The sequence below is a fragment of the Tauraco erythrolophus genome, chromosome 9 (assembly GCF_009769465.1).
Source record: "Tauraco erythrolophus isolate bTauEry1 chromosome 9, bTauEry1.pri, whole genome shotgun sequence".
Lineage (NCBI taxonomy): Eukaryota > Metazoa > Chordata > Aves > Musophagiformes > Musophagidae > Tauraco > Tauraco erythrolophus.
In genome coordinates, this window is record NC_141473.1 from 33,378,632 (window position 1) to 33,403,279 (window position 24,648).

General features: G+C 40.6%; 1 protein-coding gene across 2 annotated transcripts in view; it reads left to right on the forward strand.

The window, feature by feature from the left end:
- PHYHIPL (phytanoyl-CoA 2-hydroxylase interacting protein like) overlaps window positions 1–24,648 on the forward strand; it is a 59,603-nt gene that overhangs the window by 21,017 nt on the left and 13,938 nt on the right. The window contains exon 1 of one of the 2 annotated variants that reach the window (XM_086616758.1): window positions 953–1,058. The exons of the other annotated variant lie outside the window; for it this stretch is intronic. Within the exon in view, the coding sequence (XP_086472884.1) occupies window positions 953–1,058 (106 nt within the window). Of the gene's footprint in view, window positions 1–952; window positions 1,059–24,648 lie in introns of those variants that run through there. 2 annotated transcript variants of the gene reach the window in all.

Below are 24,648 nucleotides of genomic sequence, written 5' to 3' on the forward strand. Positions count from 1 at the left end.
AAACCTAAATCTTACTTTTCACAAAAGCTTAACAGAAATGGCACCAGTACACTGGGGGTCATTTCTCCTCCCCACAAACAGAGAAGGAGGGAAGTGTGCAGGGCAGGTGGCCAGAAACGACTCGTTCCTGCACCCTGTCCCGCCATCCATAACCTTACGCCAGCTTTTTTGCTTTTATCAATGTAGCAACGGATGTTTCTTTCCTCAAATTCTCGGATAATTGAAGGACCAAAGTGAACGCGGGCGGCCTTTGCAGTTCAGTGTGATTTACGGACAGCGGTTGTGGTGTAACGTGCGCTTTGGGAAGGGAAAATCCATAGCGGCGGGTTCTCGCGGTTCTCGAGTGACCCCACCATGGAAGGTACCGCGGCGCCGGGCAGGCCGGGCGCGGGGAGCCGTGCCCCGCAAGCCCGGAGCGGCTGTTGGCAGGGACGGTGCCCAGCGCCGAGCACACCGGAGGGCTGCGGCACCGCGGCATGTCCGGTGCGCCCCGGGCGGGCCCCGGCGGGGCTGCGCGTGCCTCCGGCCGAGGGGCCCGCGCGCCCTGCGGGGCGCTTCCTGCCGCTCGCGACTAACGGCCGGCGCGTGCCCGGGGAGGCCGCGGGCTGTGAGGGGCAGCGCGGCGGCGGCGAAGGGACGGGAAGGGCTGGGCGAGGCGCGGCTGCCGGCGGCGGGCAGGGGGAGCTCGGCGGGCCGCGCCGCCGCCGCCGTTACATAAGGGAGGGGTGGGGGAGGGCGGCGGCGGCCCCTTTAAACGCGAAGCCCGGGGCGCGATGAGCGCGCGCCTCTCTGCTGCCCCCTCCCCGCCTCATTGCAGTGACAAATCCGCTCCCCGCCCGCCCCCGCCGAGCCGGGCGGCGCCGGGAAGCGCGGCTCTGCACCGCCCGCCCGCCGCGGAGCCGGCCAGCACCAGCCCCCGGCGGCGCCACAGCAGGCAGCGACGAGGGGCGCGATGGAGGCTCCGCGCCTGGCGCACACCATGAGCAGCCCCACTAGCCCCTGCGAGGAGGTGATCAAGAACCTGAGCCTGGAGGCGATTCAGCTCTGCGATAGGGACGGTAAGTCAGGGCTCGGCGCGGCTAATCCCTGCAGACGCAAGATGCTGCTGCCCTCATGGATGCTAATGCAAATTAATCCCCGCGGCGTATGGTCCTTTGTTATCCCCCATGTATTTGTAGGTGCAAGTGTTCCCCACCCCTCCCGCCGCCACCGCCACCCTCCTGCCATTGAGAACAAAAGAAAAAAGAGAAGGTGGCACCTTGCTGGAGGGAAGGGAGGGAAACCCGCCGCTCCCTGAACCATCCTTGCGTTGCAATGCGTTTCCCCCGGGCGAGCCTGCTGCACAGCCCTGCCTCTGCCAGGAACGGACGCCGGGGTTTATTCTGGGAGAGGCAATAAGGAGAACTGGAGCAGGCGCTGCAGAGAGCCCAGATCTAGGGACGGGGTAATGGCCCCGGTGGGTTTTTTGTTATCCGTGGTCTCCACACTCCTTTGTATCGGAGGGCACTTCCTGTGCTTAAGATACACAGGCGAATCTGTTGGCTGGCGTGGGCTAACGGCGAAACTTGTTGCCGGCCGCCCGTGCGAGCGATAAGGCGGGGAGCGGAGCCCCGCGCGGTCTCGCAAGATGGGGCGCGGGAGGCGGCGGGGCCGGCGGGCCCGGCGGTTCAGCACCGCGGACAGCTCCGCGCCTGGCCGGGCGGGCGCCTGGCCGAGGGGCCCGCAGTGCCCGGGGGCAGGGACTGGCCTTCGCGGGAAGGCACGGCTGGAAGGAAGTTTGGGTTTAGAGTGCGAGTGCGGACGGGAAAGGTTATCTGGGTCGAAGCAACCAGGTAAATGTAAGGTGGTGAGGAGGGACCGCCAAAACAAATCTACCTGCTTCAGACAGCACTGATGGCTGGCTGTGAGAAGAGAGTGACACTGTTTATGCACGGCTGTGACGGATAAAACTGAGCAGAGAAACTGATAGGCAAGCAATGAAAACATATTTTCTTGTAGCATGGCATATAATTAGTGTTCGTATACCAGATCATTCTCATCTTCTCATTTGGCATTGAATTACCAAAAATAACTTCTCAGGTTTTGATGCAAAATGTGCTTTGGGTCTGGAATATATATTACCTGGTAAATAAACTGAGGAATGGAGATGCTGTGTCAGTGAATGGTACAGTGAATTAATGAAACTATTTCCTTGTTGCGAGTGTATTTTTGGAACATAACTGTTATAGGTGATGGTTATAGAAAGGGTCAGTCCTGCTTTCTTAGGTGTTTTTTTTTACAAATTAGTTGTGATGAAATACTTCACTTTTTTGTCCTAGTCAGACGTAATATTTTAAATACTAGATTTTTGTAAGCTCTTTGTTTTTCTGTCTACCTCAAGTAATTGAAGTACTCCACATTAATCGTTGCAGACTCTATGTGGCTCAACATACTGTAATTAAGGATTGCTCAGTTTCTATGAAACAGGGTCATGCAGACAAGCAAATGGAAGAATGTAGTATTTTTAATTTTAATTCCCTTTTGAATAAGCTTCACTAGAAAACAACAACACTGTAGATCTGGCTTTACAAACTAATCTTTGTCAAGTAAGCCATGATCGTACAGGGTCATTGCTTCCTACGATACATGGTTGAATTTCTGAAGGAGGCAACTATATTAGACATGTAAAATATGCAGCTCGGTGCCTAATTTGGCATGAGACTGCACTTGAGCATACTTCAGTATTTCCTACAGGTGGCACTTAGGTATCAAAAAGCTGGTTTTAATGGGAACAGAAAAAGAAGCAAGCAAAGGTTAAGGCATTAATCTTTTAAGGTAAGCATACAAACCTATATGCAACACGTTTAGATCCCTGATTGTGTACATGAGTTTAATTAGTGCATTTTTATTATAAATATTTCCAATTTATTTTAGGGTCTCTGTTGTAAAAGATATAGTTCTTAAGGTGATACGTTGGCATCGCTGAGGTTAATCAAAGTTTTGTGATAAATATCAAAATATTACCCAAAGTGGACTAAAACATGCTAGATTTTCACATTTTGAAAATGTCCTTGGTATCTACACTGTAGTAACTGTAAAGGTAACCAATGAAGTGACAACATTATATATCCAACTATGATAAATTCTGCAGCACACTTAGTTTGGAATTGCAGGCAATGCTGCAGTGTAAACATAAGCAATAATGGAATATTTATGCAGATAACAAAATATTTTTCCTATTTTCTAAGATGAGGGAATTAATATTGAAACATTTTGTATTCAGAAAACTGGGTTATACCTCGTATGGAAGTATATGAAGGAGCCGGAAATCTAGGAATTGGAGTGAGCAATTAGTAATATCACAACCATTCATATATTTTTAGTTTTTTTTTCTGGTGGGTTGTTTTTTTTTTTTTTTTTTTGGCAAGCATCATCATCTTCTTTCATGAATCAAGACCATTTTGAAAACTTACAGATGTCAAATAAAAATAAAACAAATGCATGTATTTTGGAGCTATTTTTTTAAATATAAAAACACCTGGTAAGATTATTTCAAAATGAATGTAACATTATAAAGATGATTATCAGCTCTTATTTTCAGCGTTCTCTGATATTTCCAAATGTATCTTGTGTTATTTTTTCTTATTATTTTAGGTAGGTCTACTAGCACAGCTTAGTATTAGTCTGTTGCTCAGTCTAACATGTAGTTCCTTGGAACTCTGCTGAACTCACTTTGTGCATAGGAAAAAGCATGTTGTTTGGTATTTTCCTTTGCCGTATTTGAACATTGCAGCCATATTTCTGTACACTTAGGCCAGGAAAGAATGTTTAATCTGTGCTAAAAATTGTGGTGACCTTTTTATAAAATTTGTATTAGCTCTACCTGGGGATTAAACCTTTAGTAGATGGATGCCCTTTGCGTCATGAGCAGGCCAACTCTATGAAAATATATCTAAGTTCAGAAAGTGATGAGCCTTTGAAAAAACTGTGCTTTTCACAGACTCGGTACAACAGTCTTAGATTTTAGCAGCTGAATTTCCTGAAGCTCCATGCTGTGGTTGCGCAGCGCTCCCCCTACAGATACTGCACTTTGGCCACTGGGGTCTTGCCAGAGTGAGAGCAGTGATGCTGTCATCTGCTTTCTGTGCTCTTGCAGTTGGCATAGACAGATAGAATGCAGAAGATAACTATCAAAACGCAGAGAGGAGAAAAGCAGAGCAACAAATGTTCAATGAGGATGTTGAAATTTGGGAGACATGGACCGGGGAGAGGGGCAAGAAAACTGGCCTGGAAGGCACATGGGCTTGTCGTTAGTAGAGACTGAGGCAGTGGCTGGTCAAGCGTGGAAGAACAGGAAAGACTTAGAAGCTGGGGAATGTTTGTGAGGATTAGATTAAATGAGAAGGTAAGAAGGATGGTGAAATGACCCTGAATGAGAATAGGAAAAGAAGATGAAGGAGCAAGGGAGGTAATCCAAGTTCAGGCAGGGTGTCCAGGGAAGTAAAACTAGGAAAAAAGATGAGGGAGCATTCACCCAGATGAGATGAATTGGATGAATGAGGATGGTATTAGAATTGGGAACCTGTGAAGTGTAAACCTGGAGATGTGTCTGCAAAGAACAGGCAGAAAGTACAAGAATGTGGAGAGAACTGGGCAGTTTGGACCAAGAGGTTAGGAGTAAAAGAACGGAACTAGGACTTGCTGAGCAGAGAGACTGGGACTGAAAAGGCAGCCTTAGGAATGAAGAACAGGACTTTTGAAGAGTGACGGGGGAGTAGAGGAAGGAGCGGGACAGAAACAAGTTCAAGGAACAGGGCAGAAGTGGCCCTGTTTTGGTGTGATAGAGAAAGGTCAGTGTATATCAACACATGCCATCTTCCAAAGCCACACGACTCCAGGATGCCAAATTCTCCTTGTTCATTTGCCAGCGAAGAGGTCTAAAATCCACTGGCAAAGCGTGACATCCGTTTTCAGTGCTTATCTGTGTGAAAGATGGCAGTCTAGTATGGCTGATGGTTGGCCCATTAGCTCAAATGGTAGCATCTCTGCCTGTTGCTGTGCATTTAAATGTTCCAGTACCACAGGTTACCTATATGAGAACTGATATGAAGCCACAGGTAGATTTTTAATCTGTTTTTTAGTTGCCATTTTGTAAAATCTAAGAAATTGCAGACATGTTGTTAAGGTTACTGAGCTAAGCAGTCAGAGCTAGGAAAACAATGAAATTTTGGTCCTTTGTGCGGAACCAGCATGGTGTTGGGATGTTTATGTTGTGCAGTGAATACTGGGATGTTGAATGGCATGTTGTAAACAAGGTAGGGGAAGAAAGAAAGGAGTGAGAAATTTAATTTTAACCTGGAGTCTATTCCAGACTTTCTACATGGAACTGAGCAAAAGCAACCTACTTTTTCAAAGGGGTTTGTTACTTGTTGTGTTTCTTCTTTTCTGGGTGCTCGATCCTGGTGCTGTGGTGTCAGGGCTTCAGGGGTACTGAGTCAACAGCTGCAGCTGACTGCAGTGAGAGTAGGACTTTGAACTTGCAAAGCACAGTGCTAAATGCTTTGAGAAAAGAGATGTTAACCACCTTAAATAGGCACGGAAAGTTAGTCACCATCTTTGAACTTCTCAGTTTTCCATGTGTAAAATGGAAGCAGTGTTATTGCCTCCCCTCACAGAGATGTTTTCGAAATAAACTAATGAATGTTTGTTAAGCAGCCAGGCACTGTAGTAGCCTGGAAAACCCATGAGGTATATGGAAAAACCCATGATGCAATTCATAATTTTGTCTTCAGAGCAGAATATGAATAATGTGTAGCAAATAAGTCCTGGGACTGCACACTGAACAACAGCGAATAGCTGTTACAAGAAAAATAGTTCATTATGTACGCGCTATTCATTATGTATGCTGAATGAGTCAGAATTTATGTGGGAAAAATAGCATGTAATCATGCAGTTAAAGACTATATCATAATCTGAACAAACAAAGGGGCCAATTTAAGGTTATTCAAGTATGCTTCGTTCTGGTGTTTGCTAACTATTGATGGCTTAAACTTTACAATCTCACTGAAGTGCTGCCTGTGTTCGCTTCATATACTTGAAGATAGTATATGGGTATGAGGATCCGAACCGGCATTGGTGTCGTGGCCAGTTTCAGTTGCATAAATCTGTTTCGTCACCTTCCAAACACTTGCTGCCATCAAAATTGTTCAGTCTGACAAGCCTGTATAAAACCATGGCATCATAGAAGCTAAGACGTCATTTCTGTCTTATGTAAGCAACTTGCACCTGTGGATTTCCATGTTATTTGAGTATGTCTCACGTTTTCTTATTTATTTCAGGAGTTTAATATTATGCTGGATTTATTGGAACATTCTGAAATATGTTTCTAGAGTTTGTAAATGGAAGTTTTCATGGCCGTTTCATGTTCGCGTTTGCCTTTCAAACAGAAGGGATAATAAAATGGCATCATCCAGTCTCTGCATGCATTCATCATAGAATCACAGAATGGCATAGGCTGGAAGGGACCTTAGAGATCATCTAATCCAACCTCCCTGTCATGGGCAGAGACGCCTCTCAACTAGATCAGGCTACTCAAGGCTCCATCCAACCTGGCCTTGAACACCTCCAGGGAGGGGGCATCCACAACTTCTCTGGGCAATTTATTTCAAAGTCTTACCACCCTCGTACTGAAGAATTTCTTCCTAAGATCTAATCTAAATCTGTTCTCCTTCAACTTAAATCCCTTTCCCCTTGTCCTGTCAGTGGACACTCTTGTAAAAAGTCCCTCCCCAGCCTTCCTGTAGGTTCCCTTCAGGTATTGGAAGGCAGCTATTAGGTCCCCCCGAAGTCTTCTCTTTTCAAGGCTGAACAATCCCAGCTCCCGCAACCTGTCCATTCTTTGCCATTATGGAACAATATTACTGCTATTTCTGAAATGTTGTCTTGTAAGTTTCAGAGATGGGGAAAAATTGAATTTCTAGCTAGACTCCTATATGAAGGGCAACTGGGAGATCCAAATTTTACAGTAATTCTTAGTGTCCTGAATGGTTGGACTTGCAAAGTTGTTTGTTTGTTTTTTTTTTTTTTAAAACTGTGAAGTTCTGAGCACAGGAATAAACAATTCATGTTTTTGTAGCCAGCATAACAGAGAGGTGCTTGTAACTGTGATACTTTGATAGGACACAAAATTCAGATGGGTGTTTGTTGTTGTTTTTATTCCTCTCTCCAGCTGCAAGTTTGGAGATTTAAATTTGCACTCTTCAAAATGCAAACTGTATCAGTTTTCTAGGGTTTGAATGATGGAATGGCCAACTAAGAAATATATTTCTTCCATAAAATTTTGTCTAACCTGACTGAACTTAAAAATAGTGATTTTTTTTTTTTTTTTTTTTTTTGTGGCAAGCAATAATACTGCTTCAGGTAGGAGCTAAAATCTAGTAAAATCTAAAATCATGGCTTCAAAAACTCTCCTGTGCAAAGAAAAATTCTTATTACAGTTTTAGCTTTACATTCTTGCCAGAGACTGAGATTTTCACATGGAATATTTCTTAGTGTTAAGACACAGAAAAGTGCTAAATAGAGCCAAGCAACTATTTTGAAGTCTTCATAAATGATCTTTAGAATTGTCTTTCACTTCAGCTCACCATTGCAGTTATTTTATCCTGTCTTGTTTTATATCATAAACGATGATGCCACTAATAATTAGTGAGGCTTTGCCAGGAAGTGGCTATTCAACATCCCTATGTCAAGAAATGTAGTCATCCTCATTCTTCCTTTACATTTTTAATTCTTAGAGTTATTTTCCTTCCTTCTTCCTCCCTTCTTAGAGCTTTGTACCATTCAAATCTGTGTAATCAATTTAACTATTTTAACCGGCAATGACCAAGTGACATATTGTTAGCTATTTCAGTCTTGCTTGATATTCTATTTGTGCCCCTATTGATTCAATTATTCTTCACTGAAACTTTTCTAGATCCTTTACGAAGCAACTGAAATGCTTGATGTGTAATTATACTAGATTCACATACAGAAACACTGTTCTCTCCCAGTGCTTTACACTGACATTGCTAAGTTGAAACTGAAAACATATGATATGCGTCTTGTAGTTCATTTCTACTCATTGTTATAATTCAGGCTTTTTAAACATTACTGTCTCCCATGTATGTCCCTCCTTCTTCATGTTTGTTTCAGATTATCGTTCCCAGACACATTCTTTTATTTATTCTGTAACAGAATCCATGTTATCATTTTCTGTCTATGTTTCTAAGCCATTTTGTGCTCACAGCTCCTTCTATTTTCATGTTGTCTGCAGTACAGAAATGTGATCTTTCTTGCCGGATCATTCATAAAGATGCTTACTTAGCCTGGAGCTAGCCACAGAGTCTATAGTAGCCCAGTAGACATCTGAACTCCTTAGCTGTTTTGCCATGTATCCATCTCATCTCTGCCAGCCAGAGTTCAGCCCTGCAGATCAGTAGTTCTTAACAAGTACAATGGCAAGAGGAATCAATTGGGGAAGAGAAATTCTGCTCCCTCCAGCATCTGAGAAGCAGGAATGCCAAGCCAGCTCCTCACTTAGAATTTCATATATCTTCTGCAAATCTCAAAGACAAAAGCTGTTTTTTTCTGAGTAAGAGTTAAGCCATTAGTATCCTCTTCATCTGTTTCATCTTCCCTTTTAAAGTAGATGAAGCTGTTTTCTTCTCATCCTACTAGTCTGATGGCTCTACCACGTCTGGTAAGCTGTGTTCTGAGCTCACTTCTCCGAATTTGCTATTTACCGTGCAGTTATCCCCGTATAATCTAGATCAGAGTTTGCCCTACAGACCACTTGAGCTTTTACAACAGCTTTCCAGTCAGGTCCCTGGTCCCAGAGCCAGAGCTTTTAGAAGGAGCAGAATATTGCTTTTGTCATGTAATGTGGGGGGAGGAGCGACGATATCCCATTCTTATTTAGAGTTCTCTAGTATTTCATCATTCATTTTTGAATGGGTTCCAGTCAGGCATTGTTGTGAACGATTATCTCCAAAGGCTTGCTGAAGCTTATCTTCCTGACCTTGGGTTTGGGTTTTTCTCTGGGACTTCTCTGCCTCATTAATTTTCCATTTTTTTTCCCCCAGAATCTAGAAAGATCTCCTCCTTTACTCATTCCTCATAATTTCCTCCACCTCTTGTTATTCATGGCCTCTATATAGCAGATTTGGAGACCCCAGCCTTTCTGAATAAGGTAGGTTTCAGTTCCCTTTGGGTGCTGAAGTAGTGCCAGCATCTTTAGCCACAGTTGAGGAGGTAATCCTTAAAAGTCCTTTCAGTCTGGGTTTGTTTTTCTTAGTCCGCTTGGTACAGTAGGTATGTCTGCTGTGCTGCCAGCATGCATCGCCTTTTGTGCTTTGTGTGACCTGGAAGGCTGTATTTAATTCTGGCTGAACACAGCCCAGAATCATCAACTATGCTTTATTTTCTCTTTTGATAGAAGTTTTAAGCATTTTACTTGCAGACTACTTTCTTCAAAAATTTGTAAACATGTCTGAAAAAATAGTACTAACATTGCCAATGCACGATACTGTGGTGGGTTGACCCTGGCTGAACGCCAGGTGCCCACCAAAGCCGCTCTATCATCACTGCCCTCCTCAGCTGGACAGAGGAGAGAAAATGTAATGAACGGCTCATGAGTCAAGATGAGGACAGGGAGAGATCACTCACCAGTTACTGCAATGGGCAGAACAGACTCGACTTGGGGAAAAATAAATTTAATTTTTTACCAATCAAATCGGAGGAGGATAACGAGAAATCAAACCAAATCTTAAAAACATCTTCCCTCCACCCTTCCCTTCTTCCTGGACCTCAATGGGCTGCAGAGGGATAGCCTGCCTCACCATGGTCTTCACCATGGGCTGCAGGGGAATCTCTGCTCTGGTGCCTGGAGCACCTCCTCCCCCTCCTTCTTCACCGACTTTGGCGTCTGCAGGGTTGTTTCTCTCCTGTCCTCACCGCTCTCTCCCACTGCTGCTGTTGTGCAGCAACTTTTCCCCCTTCTTAAATATGTTATCACAGGCGCTGCCACCATTGCTGATGGGTGCAGCCTTGGCCAGCAGCGGGTCCGTTTGGAGCTGGCTGGCATTGACCCTGTCAGACATAGGGGAAGCGTCTAGCAGCTTCTCACAGAAGCCACCCCTGTAAGCCTTCCCACTACCAAAACCTGGCCATGCAAACCCAATACAGGTACACGTATAAAATATGTCACTGCTATAGGAAAGTATGAGCTAATAGAATGTTTATGATGTTGGAACTAAAGAAAGCTCTGCTCCAGGATCACTTCCTGTGGTTTCCACACTAGGTTTTGTTATACAGTGCGGCATCCTCTATTTGACCTTTAAAATGTTTCCTTCACCACAGAAGGTTTGGTTGGGATTTGTTGTAGTGTTTGGAGCTGGATCAATTTTCACAGCGGTGTTTGTAGTTGAATCATTAATCAATTTTATTTTATTGTTTTCACAGAGTGTTCTTGTTTTATTTATGCTTGAATGAACAAGCTGTTTTGCATGGATGTTTTCAAAAGCAATGATTAGCTATACTGTTTTTATAACCTAACAACAGTTTCTCTGAGCCTTGACAGTTGTAGCTGCTGCCAAAAAGGGGAAACCTTAAAACTAGTTTGGTGTTTCTCTTTCATTCCTGCAGAATGACAGAAAGTATTATCAGTGTTGCACTCTTTCTTAGTTCCAGCTATGGGGTGGCATCTGGAGCTTATTTCTCCAGAGCTGGCAACTCTAGCAGAAGCATAGTTTGAGGAATTCCGTGTTAAGCTTTGTATATCAATGTACTCTCCTTAGGAGAATTCTGCAGTGTGCAATTGTCAGAAGCATCCCATAAATTTATTCCCTGAGCTGTTCCATTGGCTTCAGTAAGACTTCATGTAAGAACAAAATGGGTTTATAATGCATCATTATTGAGATCTTACAACTGCTGTATTTTCCTAACTTTTGTTATGTGTTTTCTATTTTATTTTATGCAGATAGGCATCTGATTTGGAATTTCTCTTAAGTTGCAGTTTGTCTGGATTTCATCTATCTTTAGTTTTGGGCTAGAAATAACATTTTAAAAAGAGTATTCTGGGTTTTTTTTTGCAGTTCACTTCTATGTGTACTCATAGTTGGAGACATATGGACTTCAAAATGAGCAGGATAAAAAGATGTTAAAAGGCTCTTTCAATCTTGGCCAACCATAAGTACTAGTATACAAATATCAGTGGAGTGATTCATGCTGTGTCGTTGGTCCTTTCAATCCAAGTTATGTAAAGGGAAATTATACAGGAGTTTATATAAACTAAGGAATAAAATTAAGAACAGAGTGTGCAGCAGATTGTTTTTTAATGCTACTAAGGTGCATCTGATGACATAAAGAAAATATTATGCACTTACACTTTTATGATGGAATTTATGCTGGTAATTTAATATAAATGCTCAGTAGTAAACATGTGGCTTTCTGAGCGCTAACATTTCTGATGAATTTCTAGCCTTTACACTTTCAATGTAATTTCAGAGCATATCTCTAATCACAGGAATTGAAAATCCCCAAGCCTATCTGCTTATTGAATCCATTGATTCACAGAGAAGTTCTGTCTCTCTTGTGTGGAACATACTGGAATTTTAGCCAGTGTTACCTGTTCTCTGACAACACAGCTACCACCTTATCCTTCATGAAAGGATAGATTTGAGCAGTAGGACTTCACACACAGTTCATTGGGATTGTCTCACCTCTGCCCATGCGTAGACGTGACTTTCTCTTCCCCCCTAGATGGAGGCACCTGAAACTCCATGTACATTTCTTTATTTCCTCTGTCTGTGAACTGCATTATACCAGGCTATGGAACCTCAACCCGTTGAACATGTTGCTTCTGTACTTCACTTTGTCAATCTGTTGAGGTAGCGTGGAGTTCTTAAATCATCCTTGATTTACAGGGAGCTGAGCATAGCAGCCTTTCTAGAGTATGAGAATTTAATTTCAAGTTTTGTGACGCATCAGGTAGCCAGGTGCCGCAGCGTGACCTATGTAGTAGGAACATGTCTGGTACTTTGTGCTTTCTCATAACTGTACAAGCACAGGGAAGACAGAATCAGATCCTGCATGTGAAAAAATAAAATACTGATTCTCTTCCTTCTATTTTTGTATATTCTGTAATGCTCAGCTGGTTGCTGGGTTGCTTCCTTGAGCGAGCAAACAGCAAACCACCTAGGCTATCTGGTGAGGCTGTCTGCCCGAATGCAAGTGTGCAGTGCTTGAGATGGAAGCCATACAGTGAATCTAAATTCTTTAGTATATCTTAGTATGTGTGTTATATTTAGCTCTTATAGTCAGGAGTGTGAGTTGGAAAGCACTACTTGGGATGCTTTTAAATGCTGTAAGTCCAAAAGATGAAAAATGAATCTAAATAAGAATTCTTTTTAAGTAACGTACACCAGGGGACTTGGTTGGCTTAGTGAATTTGTATTCGGTTGTGCAGCTGTTCCTGTATAGGAAATAATTCAATTTTGTCTTACCATGATCATGATTGATAACTTGTTGCGATCCAATGACTGTTTGACAGCCTGAATGATAAGACTACAGAAGACTTTGTAAAGGAACCTATTTGAAGTATCCAACTGAGCTGTGCTTTTAAAAAAAAAAATAATCCGAAACTCTTGAGGACCACGGTGTTCCAATGGATTTGAATCTGATGGTTCAGAATTCTTATAGATTTCTATTAACTTAATTACATTAAAACTTCAGTTCGAGTTTTCTCCTCTTCATTAGACAATCTTCATTAGAGAATCTACATGCGAGATCTGTTACAAATGCCATCAGGGCAGGAAAATGATGAGCTGGAATCAAGACTTAATAAACCCGCACAGTCTATATGCTATACTGTGTGTCAGTGAGGGGTGAATTCTAACATTGCGAAAACTCTACTTAAAGATTTCTTTTGACTACAGTATTCATAGCTGTGTCATTTTTATATTCTAGTATCTGTGAAAAGCTTGAACTCATTGTAGTCTTTCTCTTGATAGGGAGTATTTAACAGGATCCTCTCTCATTTCTGCATGCTTGCCTACCTTAATGGAACTGGCAGTAACCTAAATTATATATGAGCTCTCTACTCTTGTCAGAGATTCAAAAGTTAGTAACAGTCAGCCAGTGGCAGACCCACATCCAAAGACCTTGACTATGTTTCATTGCCCTAGGAAACCAGCTAAAAATGAAACAAAACAGAACAACTCCAGGTCCTGCCAAAAAAAAGGCTCTAAAAACCCCTCTATCCTTTATTTGTCAGGGCCTGAGAGAAAGTCTGAAACCTGCATAAAAATTAAATTAAAAAAAAAAATAGTACGAGTAGAATATCCTAAACTACTGTGAATATGTAATACATTTCAAATCACAGTTGAAAAGCACAAACTGGTGTAAACCAGAGCCAAATCCTGTTTCTTACAAGAGATCTGTGTGAAAAGCACACAGCCATCACCAGCACGCTGAAGTGAAGTAAGAAACGCTCGTTCATGCTGCAGCCTGCCAAGGTATCCAGTGAGTTACGAAAGCCCACTCATGCTGAGCACCCTACTTTCTCAAGAAAAATGCTTAGTAAAATTGTGTTCCCCAGCCTTGAGTTCTCTCTGCCGCCCTTCAAGTGATGAGTTTTGCCTTCCTCTCTGGGCTTCCCTTTGCTTGAAAGAAAAGTGGGTCTTAAATGAAAATCCTTGTGCGATCAAGGCAGTTGCAGTTTTCAGACAAGCTAGTGGGTCAAATTAAAGCTCTTGTGAACACAAGGCTGCCTCTCCTTGCTAGATTTGAACTCGCATCACTTAACCTGAGGTAGAGAACACGTTTTTGGTTCTCATTAAGACACAGCTGCAGTAAATGGCACAAGTTGTTGCCAGCCAGATAAAGAATGAGGTAAATAAGTATGAGCGTGCGGTTCATAGTAATCAACTGAGAGCGTTTGTTTGCCTGTTTTGTTTAGCGACATGTGAAAGCACAAATGGTGAAAGGCCACTCACTCCTCTAATATACCGTTAATATTAAAAGCCGTAGAAGATTAAGGCCAACACTTTGCCCTCAGTTACACTGCGTTAGATGAAGAGCGTTGGAGCGATTAGGCCAGTGACCCAGAGCAGTGTAACTGGGATCAGAATCTGGCCCCAGGCAACTTGTCCGTGGTCATACAGTCAGTGCCTTCATCTATGAGATCTGTTTTCTTTCATTGTTAGTCTTGGAGACATAGGCAGTTCCACAGTCTCGGAGGCAGCTGTACTTGTTTATTCATCAGAAGAGAAAAAACTCATGCCATAGGAAGCTCCAGATCCCTTCCTGCTCTAAAATTTGCCCCTTTAGTAATCAGCAGAGTGGGAGTCTTCTGAAAAACGTGACTCTCTTTTCCAGCAAAACACTACTGAGATAGCATCCTTCCAAAAATACACCACAAAATGGGTCTGACTGCAGTTTGAAGTATGGTCAGAATTTCATAATGATGCATAGATACTGACAATGTAGGCTTCTCTTGCTAAATGAGTAAAGCACATATGATAAAGTGAATCTGCTTTTATGGTAGTATTTCTGATGTAGTTACTTGCTTTCAAAATCTGGAATTCTGTATAACTGAAGGTATGCATTATACACAAATTCTAGTATATCTAAGTGGCTGCAAAGTTCATTTTAATTTTTAAATGACGTTTAAATTAAGCTAGAAGATAGTTTAGAGCCTTTTACGTCCCTTATTGCCTTCTTTCCCTTTCAGCAGCTGAGAAATGCTCGTTTTAATTAAAATTTGTTTTTAAAATGCATCTTGTAGTCAACACATGCTGAGAAGAGCCGCTTACCACCCATGTACTGTAAGCTTGCTGTGCTGAACAAAATGGGAGCATTACTTTAATTAGCAGTAAATACTGTGGTGGCTCAGTGTTTGCAGTCTACTGTAACGTCCTGTTTGATTTTCAGAAGGTAGAATGGCACTAGCCTAGCTCTGATGGTCAGGGGCTTGAAAACCAATGGTGTGCCAGTAGGAGTTGTAGTACAGCTGTAGCTATTTTTGCCACACTGCAATTCTCATTCCAAAGAAGGTTGCAGAGAAGCTTGTTTAGCTTCAACATGACAAGGTACAGTAAAAAATAAAACCACGTCTTCAGTACAAGCAGCCTAAGAGAACTTCAGTGAGAACAGTAAATCGGTATAAATCTTTTTTGAATGTATGAGGAACTTAGCAGACAAGGTGAGGAGCAAGATGCTGGTGTTTGGTGGTGTTATTTGCGTTCAGTCTCGGCTTATCTGGCCTATTCAGTTTACTTGTTTTTGATGTTCATGGATCATAAAAGAACATCCCACAACTTCTCAGCTCTCTACCACAAAGATTTGGTCAGTCCATAGAGCATGGTAGGATCAGTAGGTTGGCGTATCTTAGATAAGAGGAAAAGTAGGCATGATGGTATGTCAGTTTAATCTTCTGTTAGATGTTTTTTAGTGTCTTGTGGTTTTCCTAGTCCTTAGTGAAGAAGTGTGTACCCACATAATTATTCACAACCTTCCTGTTGCATATTTTGATCTGATAATGAAATTCATCTTTTTTTCATAATTTCCCCGTATAATTTTTAACACAGTGAAAATTAAATTTTCACACACGTGTGTTTAGCTTAGCATTTTACTGAGTTAACACTCCTCAACTTGTATGGGATAAAAATGTGAAAAGGAAAGAGGAAAAACTGGGTAACAGGGGCCCAGCCTTGTGGAACACCAAGTACTGTATATAAGTATAGAGGCATCCAGTTTTCATACAAATTTTCTTTAAAAAAATATCTGTATGGAGTAAGGGAAACTGAAAATATGTAATTGTATCAACAGATATTGGCATCTATTTCCATTTAGTACTCAGTCTATCAGAAAGTCTAGTTTTTTGGTGGCTATTGATAATGTGGCTTAGTTTTGAATGAGTAAAGTATAAATAGTAGATAATTTCAAGACATCAGAATACTCAATAAGAATTTAATCTTAGTGAAAGAGTAAGGCCAGCCTTGCCGTATTAGCCATGGCACAATGTTTTGCTGCTCAGATTTTCAGTCAGGTTTTTTCTTATGCTTTGTGTTTGTGAAACTCAGAGGTGCTTCCACAATTCACTTTCAGCCATAGGTATAAATTGTTAGGTATTTGCGGTCCGGTTTTCAGAAACCTTCAAGTAACTCAACTTAAATCCCATTGATTTCAGTAAGACTCTTCTAAACCATTTAGGTACTTCAGAAGATGTTACCAAATGTTAGTTAAATTTTTGCTTCAAGGAAGCGTGGGTCAAAAATCAAAGCACAAATTGGCACTGAATTGGAACAATTAGCTGGCAACAACAGTGAAGAACTCACAGTGATATATCTGAATTTTCTTTATGGTAATGTAACAAAAGAGGAAACAATTATTTTGAGAAATTAGTTTAATGGTGCAATTGAATGCAGTATTTTAATTAAAATTAATTAAATTACAGTTATTAAATAATTTAGCTATAATTGCACTTAGCAAGATATAAATTCATTCACATTCAAGCTTAAATGGTCCTGAGATGCTTGATCCTATTAGTGCTTTCAGAAAGAAATATTGGGGTTAAGTGAAAAACTCCTGAAGTATTTGACACAAAAATTCAGAGAAATTATCCTTGAAAAGTTTATCCCTTTTAAAGTATTAGTCCAGAGGATATTTCTGAGTCAGTGAGATGAAGATTTCTTTGCTATGAGAGTTCAGAAGTTGGCTGCAGTGTAATACTTTTTTTTCCCCATGTTCTTTTTCTTGTTTTGCTTTGGCGGGAATCTTGCAAGCTGTCAGAGGTTGCTGTTGCATCGTGAGAACTGACAAATGTAATTTAGGAAATAATTGCAAAAGGTAACTTAAGCTAGCTCTTAACTTGTATGACCTCCCTCTCTAGTCTCTGAAAAGAATTAGACTCCTTCAGGGCAAAGTTGGATGTGAGAGCTAACTGTAGGTACTCAGATTATCCAATTTAGGAAACTACCTTTCTTCACTGAATGGAAAGTGAGCCTGTGGAGACTGACCTGCCAAGGCTGATGCTGGTCCTTGCTAGTATTATCTTCTTTCTTAGCATAGTAAGAGTGTTAGTGGTTTCCACAGTAGTACGTCGTATTAGTATTGCACACGAGCATCATTGCAAGTCGTATGTATAAAGTGTTTTGGTCAGTAGCCTTTGCTTTTGAACTAGAGGATGCATCTTTTGTGTAAAATTTATTCCAGGTGCAATTCCGCAGACATTTGTGATCTTACAGCAGGAGCGAATCTTGTTCCTGCTTTTTCCTTGTTACTGTATCTACTGTCATTTTTAAAAAGCAAAGAAATGTTTGGGGGTTAGTATTTTTAACTTTGAAGGAGTGCATATGGCCCAACAAATCCACTCTTGAGAATTTTGTATCTAAGCCAAGATTTCTATTCTGCAGAAATGTTACAATGGAACTATTTGATTTCTGCTTACTAAGTATAGTAACTTTCTCTGTGCAGATACAGTCAATTTCCTGTTTAACCTAATGTTGCATTCAGTGTCCACTGAGAGAATACTTGAGCTGCAAACAAAAGCCCTCCAGTTTTGATGGCATAATCATATTCCAGAATACACTAGTGTAACTCTCTATTTGCTACTGCTAGCTGTCAGGTTTGCCACACTTGCACGGTGTATTCCCATTAGTGTTAGGGCAAAACATACTTCCACACGTTTGAGGAAGCTAAAGTCCTGAAGTCTCATCTGCACGAGATCTCAAAAGGGAGCAAACGAGCATCCCGACGGAGTTAGTATTCAAGTGAGCGGCAAACCTTCAATACTTGCTGAGTGCTCTTCTTTTGTTACAGGCTGTCCTTCAGTTGCTGTGCTGCACCTCCTGTCAGGTAGCTGCTGAGTCTCTGAGCCGTCTTTGAGAAACAGGAGGCTGCTTACAGAGCAAGGTTTCAGTCCAGTAGCTGACAGCAGGCAGAGAGAAATGATGCTTGGGAGAGAGCGGGGCGCTGCTCGGTGGGAACTGAGAACCTGTGTGGTTGTTGCTGTCAGTGGCAGGATTGAGATATTGGTCTGCCTCTGATTTGAATCATGGGGCCACTTGTACAGTACATTTGTTCTCCGTGTGAGATGGAGGAAGAACTGAGTCCTTTGTAAGAGCTGAGAGAAATTTTTTAGTACAGAAACTAAGCAATCTGGAGATTGCTCGGTGCTTTACGTAGGCACAGTTTTGGGGTGCTCTCTCTGCTGAAGAAGATGCTGTACTAAAGGCACAATTGTGCTCACGGAGTCTAGTTTTGTTCTCTTTGTTTTGCGATGTGGAATATTCCTGCTGAAGTCAATGGAGTACATTGGTAGGAAACAGCTAAATTAAGCCTTTAGTTGAAACCGAGTAACAAGAGAATCTGAATGTATACAAACATTTCAAGAACACTCAGTAAATATAGATATACATATTATAGTTATAAATAAATAATGCTTTATTTTCAAAACTGATTTTCTTAAATTTTGGACGGAGCGCACATTATCTTACTAGAAAATGCACAATGGTAGCATCAGACATGGGGAGGAAATGAGGAGAAGATTTTGAGAGGTTTATCCCTCTAACAGGATTTAGAGAACCAGGCATTCTCTCTTTATCTAATGTAGGAACTGGTTTTACAGGGTGGGTTACTTAGAAAATATTCTTAAATATGCCTACATAAATACAAAAATCTGTATTGGGAGTTAGTTATATGGGATTCTAGGGGACAAGAGAGAGAGGCATTTAAGAGTCTGGGACTCTTCACTCATTTTTTGTACATGAAAAGAAGCACAAATAAAGCACAAATGTTACTTTTGTGGTTATGGATAGCAAGTTGAACTTAGAATAGCCGTCCTGGAGAAGTGCCACTTACATGGCCTAACGAATAACAGCCTTGGTTTGATAATTTTATATATGTCACTGTATTTGTATTTCCTCTGTGTGATTTCATTATCTCTCTTGAACAAGGTGTTGCAGTGAACATTGAAATTCTTGATATTCAGGTTAATTATTTGCTTGGTAGGGACATATTGTCCTGGTCCTGTAGAATAATTTTATATAGCTAGCAGTTGGACGCAGGGACCCATTCATTCCAGAGCTCAGGAGAAAAACATGATATTGTATTTTTGCTCAGTTAAATTTAAAATATGTGGCTAATATATAATTTTTCTGGTACTTTCCTGTCATTTTTGATGGTTATAGAAAAAGAATAATTCTCCCTCCTATTGATTTTTTGCGTAAATAAAATACATCCACAGTAAGTTGGAGAATTCAGTCTGAATTATAGCACTCAGATATTGTCAGTCTATATCAGTTTTCTAGAACTACAAATGTAATATTTTACCTTTCTAGAGCTGATACATAACCAATCGACGGAATTATCAAGACAAGGAAAGGCAGAAATTTTTCTGTTTCCGAAGGTGTAAAGATGTCCCTGTTCATTTTATGGGAGTCACCGTTTCTAAATGAGTTGGTTTCAGTTGTTAGTGTCAATATCTAATAAGAGGATTTCTTATGTCATGGTACCTGGATGCTTTTTATGAAGTTGATCCCCTCTCATCAAACATTTCTACTTCAAAAGGTCATAGCTAATGTTTCTCATTGTACTGAAGATGTTAACTTGAGAAAAACACTTTCTGTTTTCCCCAATGGATGTATTTTAAGATCTGAAAAAGGTGACATTTTGAAAAAATGCGATTTGTATTATAAGATTTTGTTCCGCTTTTGGTGTGTTTATTACATGTGCTATTGGTATCTGTGTATAATGTAAATCTGATCTTTCAGGGCCTGAAAAATTACTTTACCTTACAATTTATTCCTCTACGCCTCTCATCTTCATATCTTTTGATTTTCAGATACCTTTCCAGAATGTATTAAAGATCCAGTGTTGCTTTTAATTTTGTACTATGTGGGTAAAGTCTCACCTTGCTTATTTTCTGGCTCACAAAACTTAGTCACATTTCTCTTACTAAATTCCTAGTTTCTCGTGGAGCTGACACTTCACAGAGGTAACTGCAGACATTAATATCTTGTGTGTGTCTCTAAAGATAGTGCAGTGCAGCACTTAGTGCACTCTCTTCTGCATGACAGCAGCCCAGATAAACCCCAAACTATGTGAACCAGATAAGTGAAGTTATGTCAGAGTAGGATATTGTGGTGGCGTTCCACTGGCTTTCCTCCCAGCTGCTGGTTGGAGGATATCACCAAGGCTTCCTTGTGCTTTTGGCATTCCCAGTTACTTCAATAGCTTCCGGGTGTCTGTCTTGCCATAAAAATTTGCAGCAATCTAGCGGCTTCTTTCTATTGCTTTAGCACAGACAGGCACAGTTTGGAAGCATGGAACAATTACCACTGAATCTAGGCATTCCTGTTCTGTAGCAAACTTTCAGCCCTGGGCCACAGGTCAGTGTTAGAGGTGGACGTTCTTCAGTAGCTTGGCATGTTATGTAGGGTTGTTTTTTCTTTATTGTCTGTATAGTCCCCCTAAAATATGTTTTGTATCACCCAGTTTTCCGTCATCTTGTTGTTTGGTTTTTTTTCCCCATCAGAAAGCTGGTTTTCGTCATATAAATGTCAAAAGATCTAATTTTTGGAAAGTGTCTTGAACCGTTTTCTTCTTTGTTGCTGCTAGAGTTAAATTCAGAGGACAGGCAGTCTTCAGATAGTGTTTAAGTAGGACCTGTTATTTACTTTGCTGTTCCTCTATCAAGTTTTAATAGAGCTTTAAATGAGTGCCTTGACTTTAAGAAGTAGTGACATTTCGTATTTTCAATTAAATTCTTTGGGAATTATTAGATTCCATGACTTTCAACACTGTGTTTATTTGAAATCTCTAAATATATGCATGTCTTCTGGAAAATTAAACTGAGATTTTAGACAGATGTTTTTTACAAATCAATGTGAAATCAAAGTTTAAGAAACTGCAGTTCCCAAGTCACCTCCTCAGCTGAGAATGCGGTAGCTAGACTTGTGAGCTCTTAGGAAGTTTCAGTGTAACTTATAGCTGGAAAAGACAAGGTTGTAACTGGAAATAGCCATCACTAACAAGCACTCCACTGTTCGTGTTGTGTTTTGTTTTAAATCTAGACTGTGTTAAATGCAAAGGGTTTCATCCTCAGATAAAGAAACTTCTTAATAGCAACCATTTCGGTACGAAGACAAGCGTGAGATTTAAAAGTGCAAATTAACACTCAAAATGCCTTAATGTTTTTTACGAATCCTTTGGGAACACGTTTTTAGAGATCTGTGGCAATGGTGTTGGCAGCCTAGGAGATGCATAATAGTGATTTTTGAATGTCTGCTCCAAAAGCATCACAAGTCCATGTTTCCCACAACATGACTCTAAAGACACTGAAGATTTATCCCTGAGTACAAAGCAACTTAGAGCCAGATGATTTGTCTTTGTCTGTACTACTGGCAATTTTCCAGCGTGATGCCAAAAGAGGCAAAGCTATTTATACATGTTGAGGGGGGTTCATAATGGGTTTAAATGAAAACGTAAGTTACACTTCATTAAGCTGATGTCATTTGCATCTTGAGGGACAGAAGGACAAAGCCTTAGCAGGAAACACAGTCGACATGAGATTTTAAAGTAATGCAAGGAAAAGCCATTTTATTGCTTTCTTCTCTTTTCTGTCGGTTGTTCTCCTGGCACGTTTGGGCTCTGTGATACAAAGTGCGTTTACACCTCTTCAGGGATGCGAAACTTCCCACCACTACTTAGGACAGCTCTGAAGTTGATTGAGTGATGATTCAAACAGCACACACACACAGCCCCCTTTATTCCAAATTTGATTTAGATAGGTATGATTTTTCCACATATAAAAAGAATAAATGATTTTTGTCCAAATAACGGTCAAATAACTGAATTGGTTGACTCTAAACCTCATGAAGGGGAACTAACAATCTGAAAAGCGTTCTTATATTACTTTGATGGTCATTCCTTCTAGTATCCAAGTACAAATTGCAGATAAATAGTAATATTTTACAGCTATATTTTGTCATCTGTGATTACTGAAGGGGTACTTTCACAGCTCCAGCAGAGAAAAGGATTTCACCCGCCCTGCCTTCTTTTAATTTCTCCAGATTTAATGGACATCATTGCAGTTGAATGACTATTTCACAAATTCACTTCACACTGAGTACAAGCAATCACACTCATTATGGCTGTAACATTTGTCATTTTTCCCCTGTCGATGGATGGCTATTATGTCATTGTATTCAGTCGTCTGCAGGTTCTGTTTTCTGTGAATTTGTTTCTTGACTGCTGAATAATTTTTCGTGGTTGCATAGTGAAGCAAACTGCATAGTTAATGCTGTGAAAGGTGGCATATTAGTATTATGGATGGAGTTATGGAGAAGAGGGTGTGATTTGATTGCTGAATACAAATTGCGTGGATTCTGAATACTTAGGAGTTCTACTGCAGCATGTCTGGTCTTTGAGCATGAACCTGTCCTTAATGTTTCCAAATGATGAATTACATTCAAACTACGGGAGATACAGAAGTATGTGTAGGGATTCTATATATTCATTAAATGTGTATCATATTGCTTCAGTGTTTTTTTTTCCATTGTTAATGCTTAATAGCAGAAATGTGTTTGCCAAGATAATATCAGAGTCAAAGCATCTATAAGCAAGGTCATAGGAACCCAGAAATGTATACTTTTATTGGTCTGGTTTCATAAAACTCAGTTCTGTGAGCCGTAAGTATGCTTAGAGAGTGGAGTACAAATTAGCCCTTTCAGGATTTTTTTTGTGGATAACATGAACAGTTTGTCTGTGAAATGAAAAATCAGTAGGTGCGTTCTCCCTTACCCTGCTGTGAAGTTCTGCGTTTTTAGAACTAAGGAAAAGAATGATCGTGTATTCTAAAATTATAAAAATTGAGTGATTGTGAATGATCAGTAACTACCAGTCAGAGGTTGTGTTAAGGTTCTTCTCCACCATCGCTCCACTGTTGCAAACGTAATGATTCAGCCTGTTTTGAGTGACAAGGCAAATTCAAAAAATCCATCCTTTTTCAAATCTTTTTAGCATGGACTTATCAATTTCCAAGTCTTATCATTTGTCTCCAATAGTGACAGATGAAAGACCATGAATGTTCAATGGGAATTTTCTGCTTTTTTTTTCCCCCATTCAGAGATAATTTATGTAAGTAGAAGATATAATGAGGATACTAAATTAAGTGTGTCTGTGTATATAAATAAAATCGGTTTGTTACCCATTTGCCAGCATTTTGGCTCAGCTGCAGCAGTGAGTATCATAACCGCTTTAAAATTGATTAGACAATTTAACTTGAAATTTAACTCTGGATATGGCAGAGAGAGATAAGCCTGTGAATAGAAGCATAAAACATTAATCTTGCAGTTCTCCAGCTGATCTCAGTAAAGCTGGCATGTTGTATTTATCCTTTGGCTTTGAAGAAATTTAAAGTCATGTGCTTCCAGCGTGACCTATGCACACGCTGTGGTCTTTGACTTCTTATTGTACGGGTCAAGAATCACTGAGCCCTTTTGCTTGTTCTAAAAGTGAACTGGTTTTTTATTAAAACAGAGGTGTTTCTGCAACACACAGGGATGACATCCTTAGGGTTTTTGGCAAGGGAGACCAGGTTTGTTTGACTCCTACCTCTTCTATAAGTTTCTGCCCAAAAAATAACGGAAAGCAATGTTTCCATCCAGTCCCACAGCGACTTCTAGTGTTAAAGCAACACGAATGTGCAAAATGAAGTAGCCATGTTAATTGGAAGCTGATCTATTTTAATTTCATATGAAGCTGTTCAGAGCAACGTTTCCTATTCTACTTTAATTTTCAATTTTTGTCTGTATTGTGATGCTTCATCAAAGATCTTTTTAGCTTCAGTGAAGTGGCAAAACGACAAACATGAAAGCAGCCAGTTCTAAGGCCTTCTCCACCTATTTTCACATCCATAACAGTAGTAACTTCCTTTCAGATGGAGTTTTGGAGTGCTTTAGGGCAACTATATGCTGGTTTTGAGTAAGTCCAGCTGCTACTTCTGCTTTTAGTAGACATTGTATTTCTTGGTGTTGATCTGTTCTTTAAATTGATCCTGGTATAAAGAAGAGGTGGTTTGAAGTGGACTTGTTTTCCAGTATGAAAACCGATTCAAAATATTCGCCAAAGCACAAGTAGAAAAAAGGCAAGGTGCAAGTGTCACCTTTTTAGTCAGTGACATCTGTCGATTTTTGATCTCCCTGACACCTATATTTCACTTACCACACATGTGAAGTCTCCAGTTACAACAAGCGAGTAGGCCGCTAAGCAGTCTTTTGTGGCAGCCAGCATTTTTAAGTGGTTTAGTTGACAGTATCGTCAGACCCTAGCTGAACCCCTCTTTAAAAGCAGACAGGAGTATTTTCTTAAGCACCTTACTTCCAAGCTTAGCTTGAAGTTACCCTTCTGCTATTGAAAATTCTTCCCACTCTTACTCTTTTGTCTTGTAAGTATATAACTATATATTACAGCAGTTGTAATGCTTTTATAATATTGATAAACTCTAATGGAAATATTCCACATTATGTAGTTGTTGTAAGTGAGGTACATACGTTACCAGACTGGATAGGATATTCTGACTCTCTTCTGTGCTATCCTGTCATCTTTATTTCTTTCTAGATAATTTTGGTG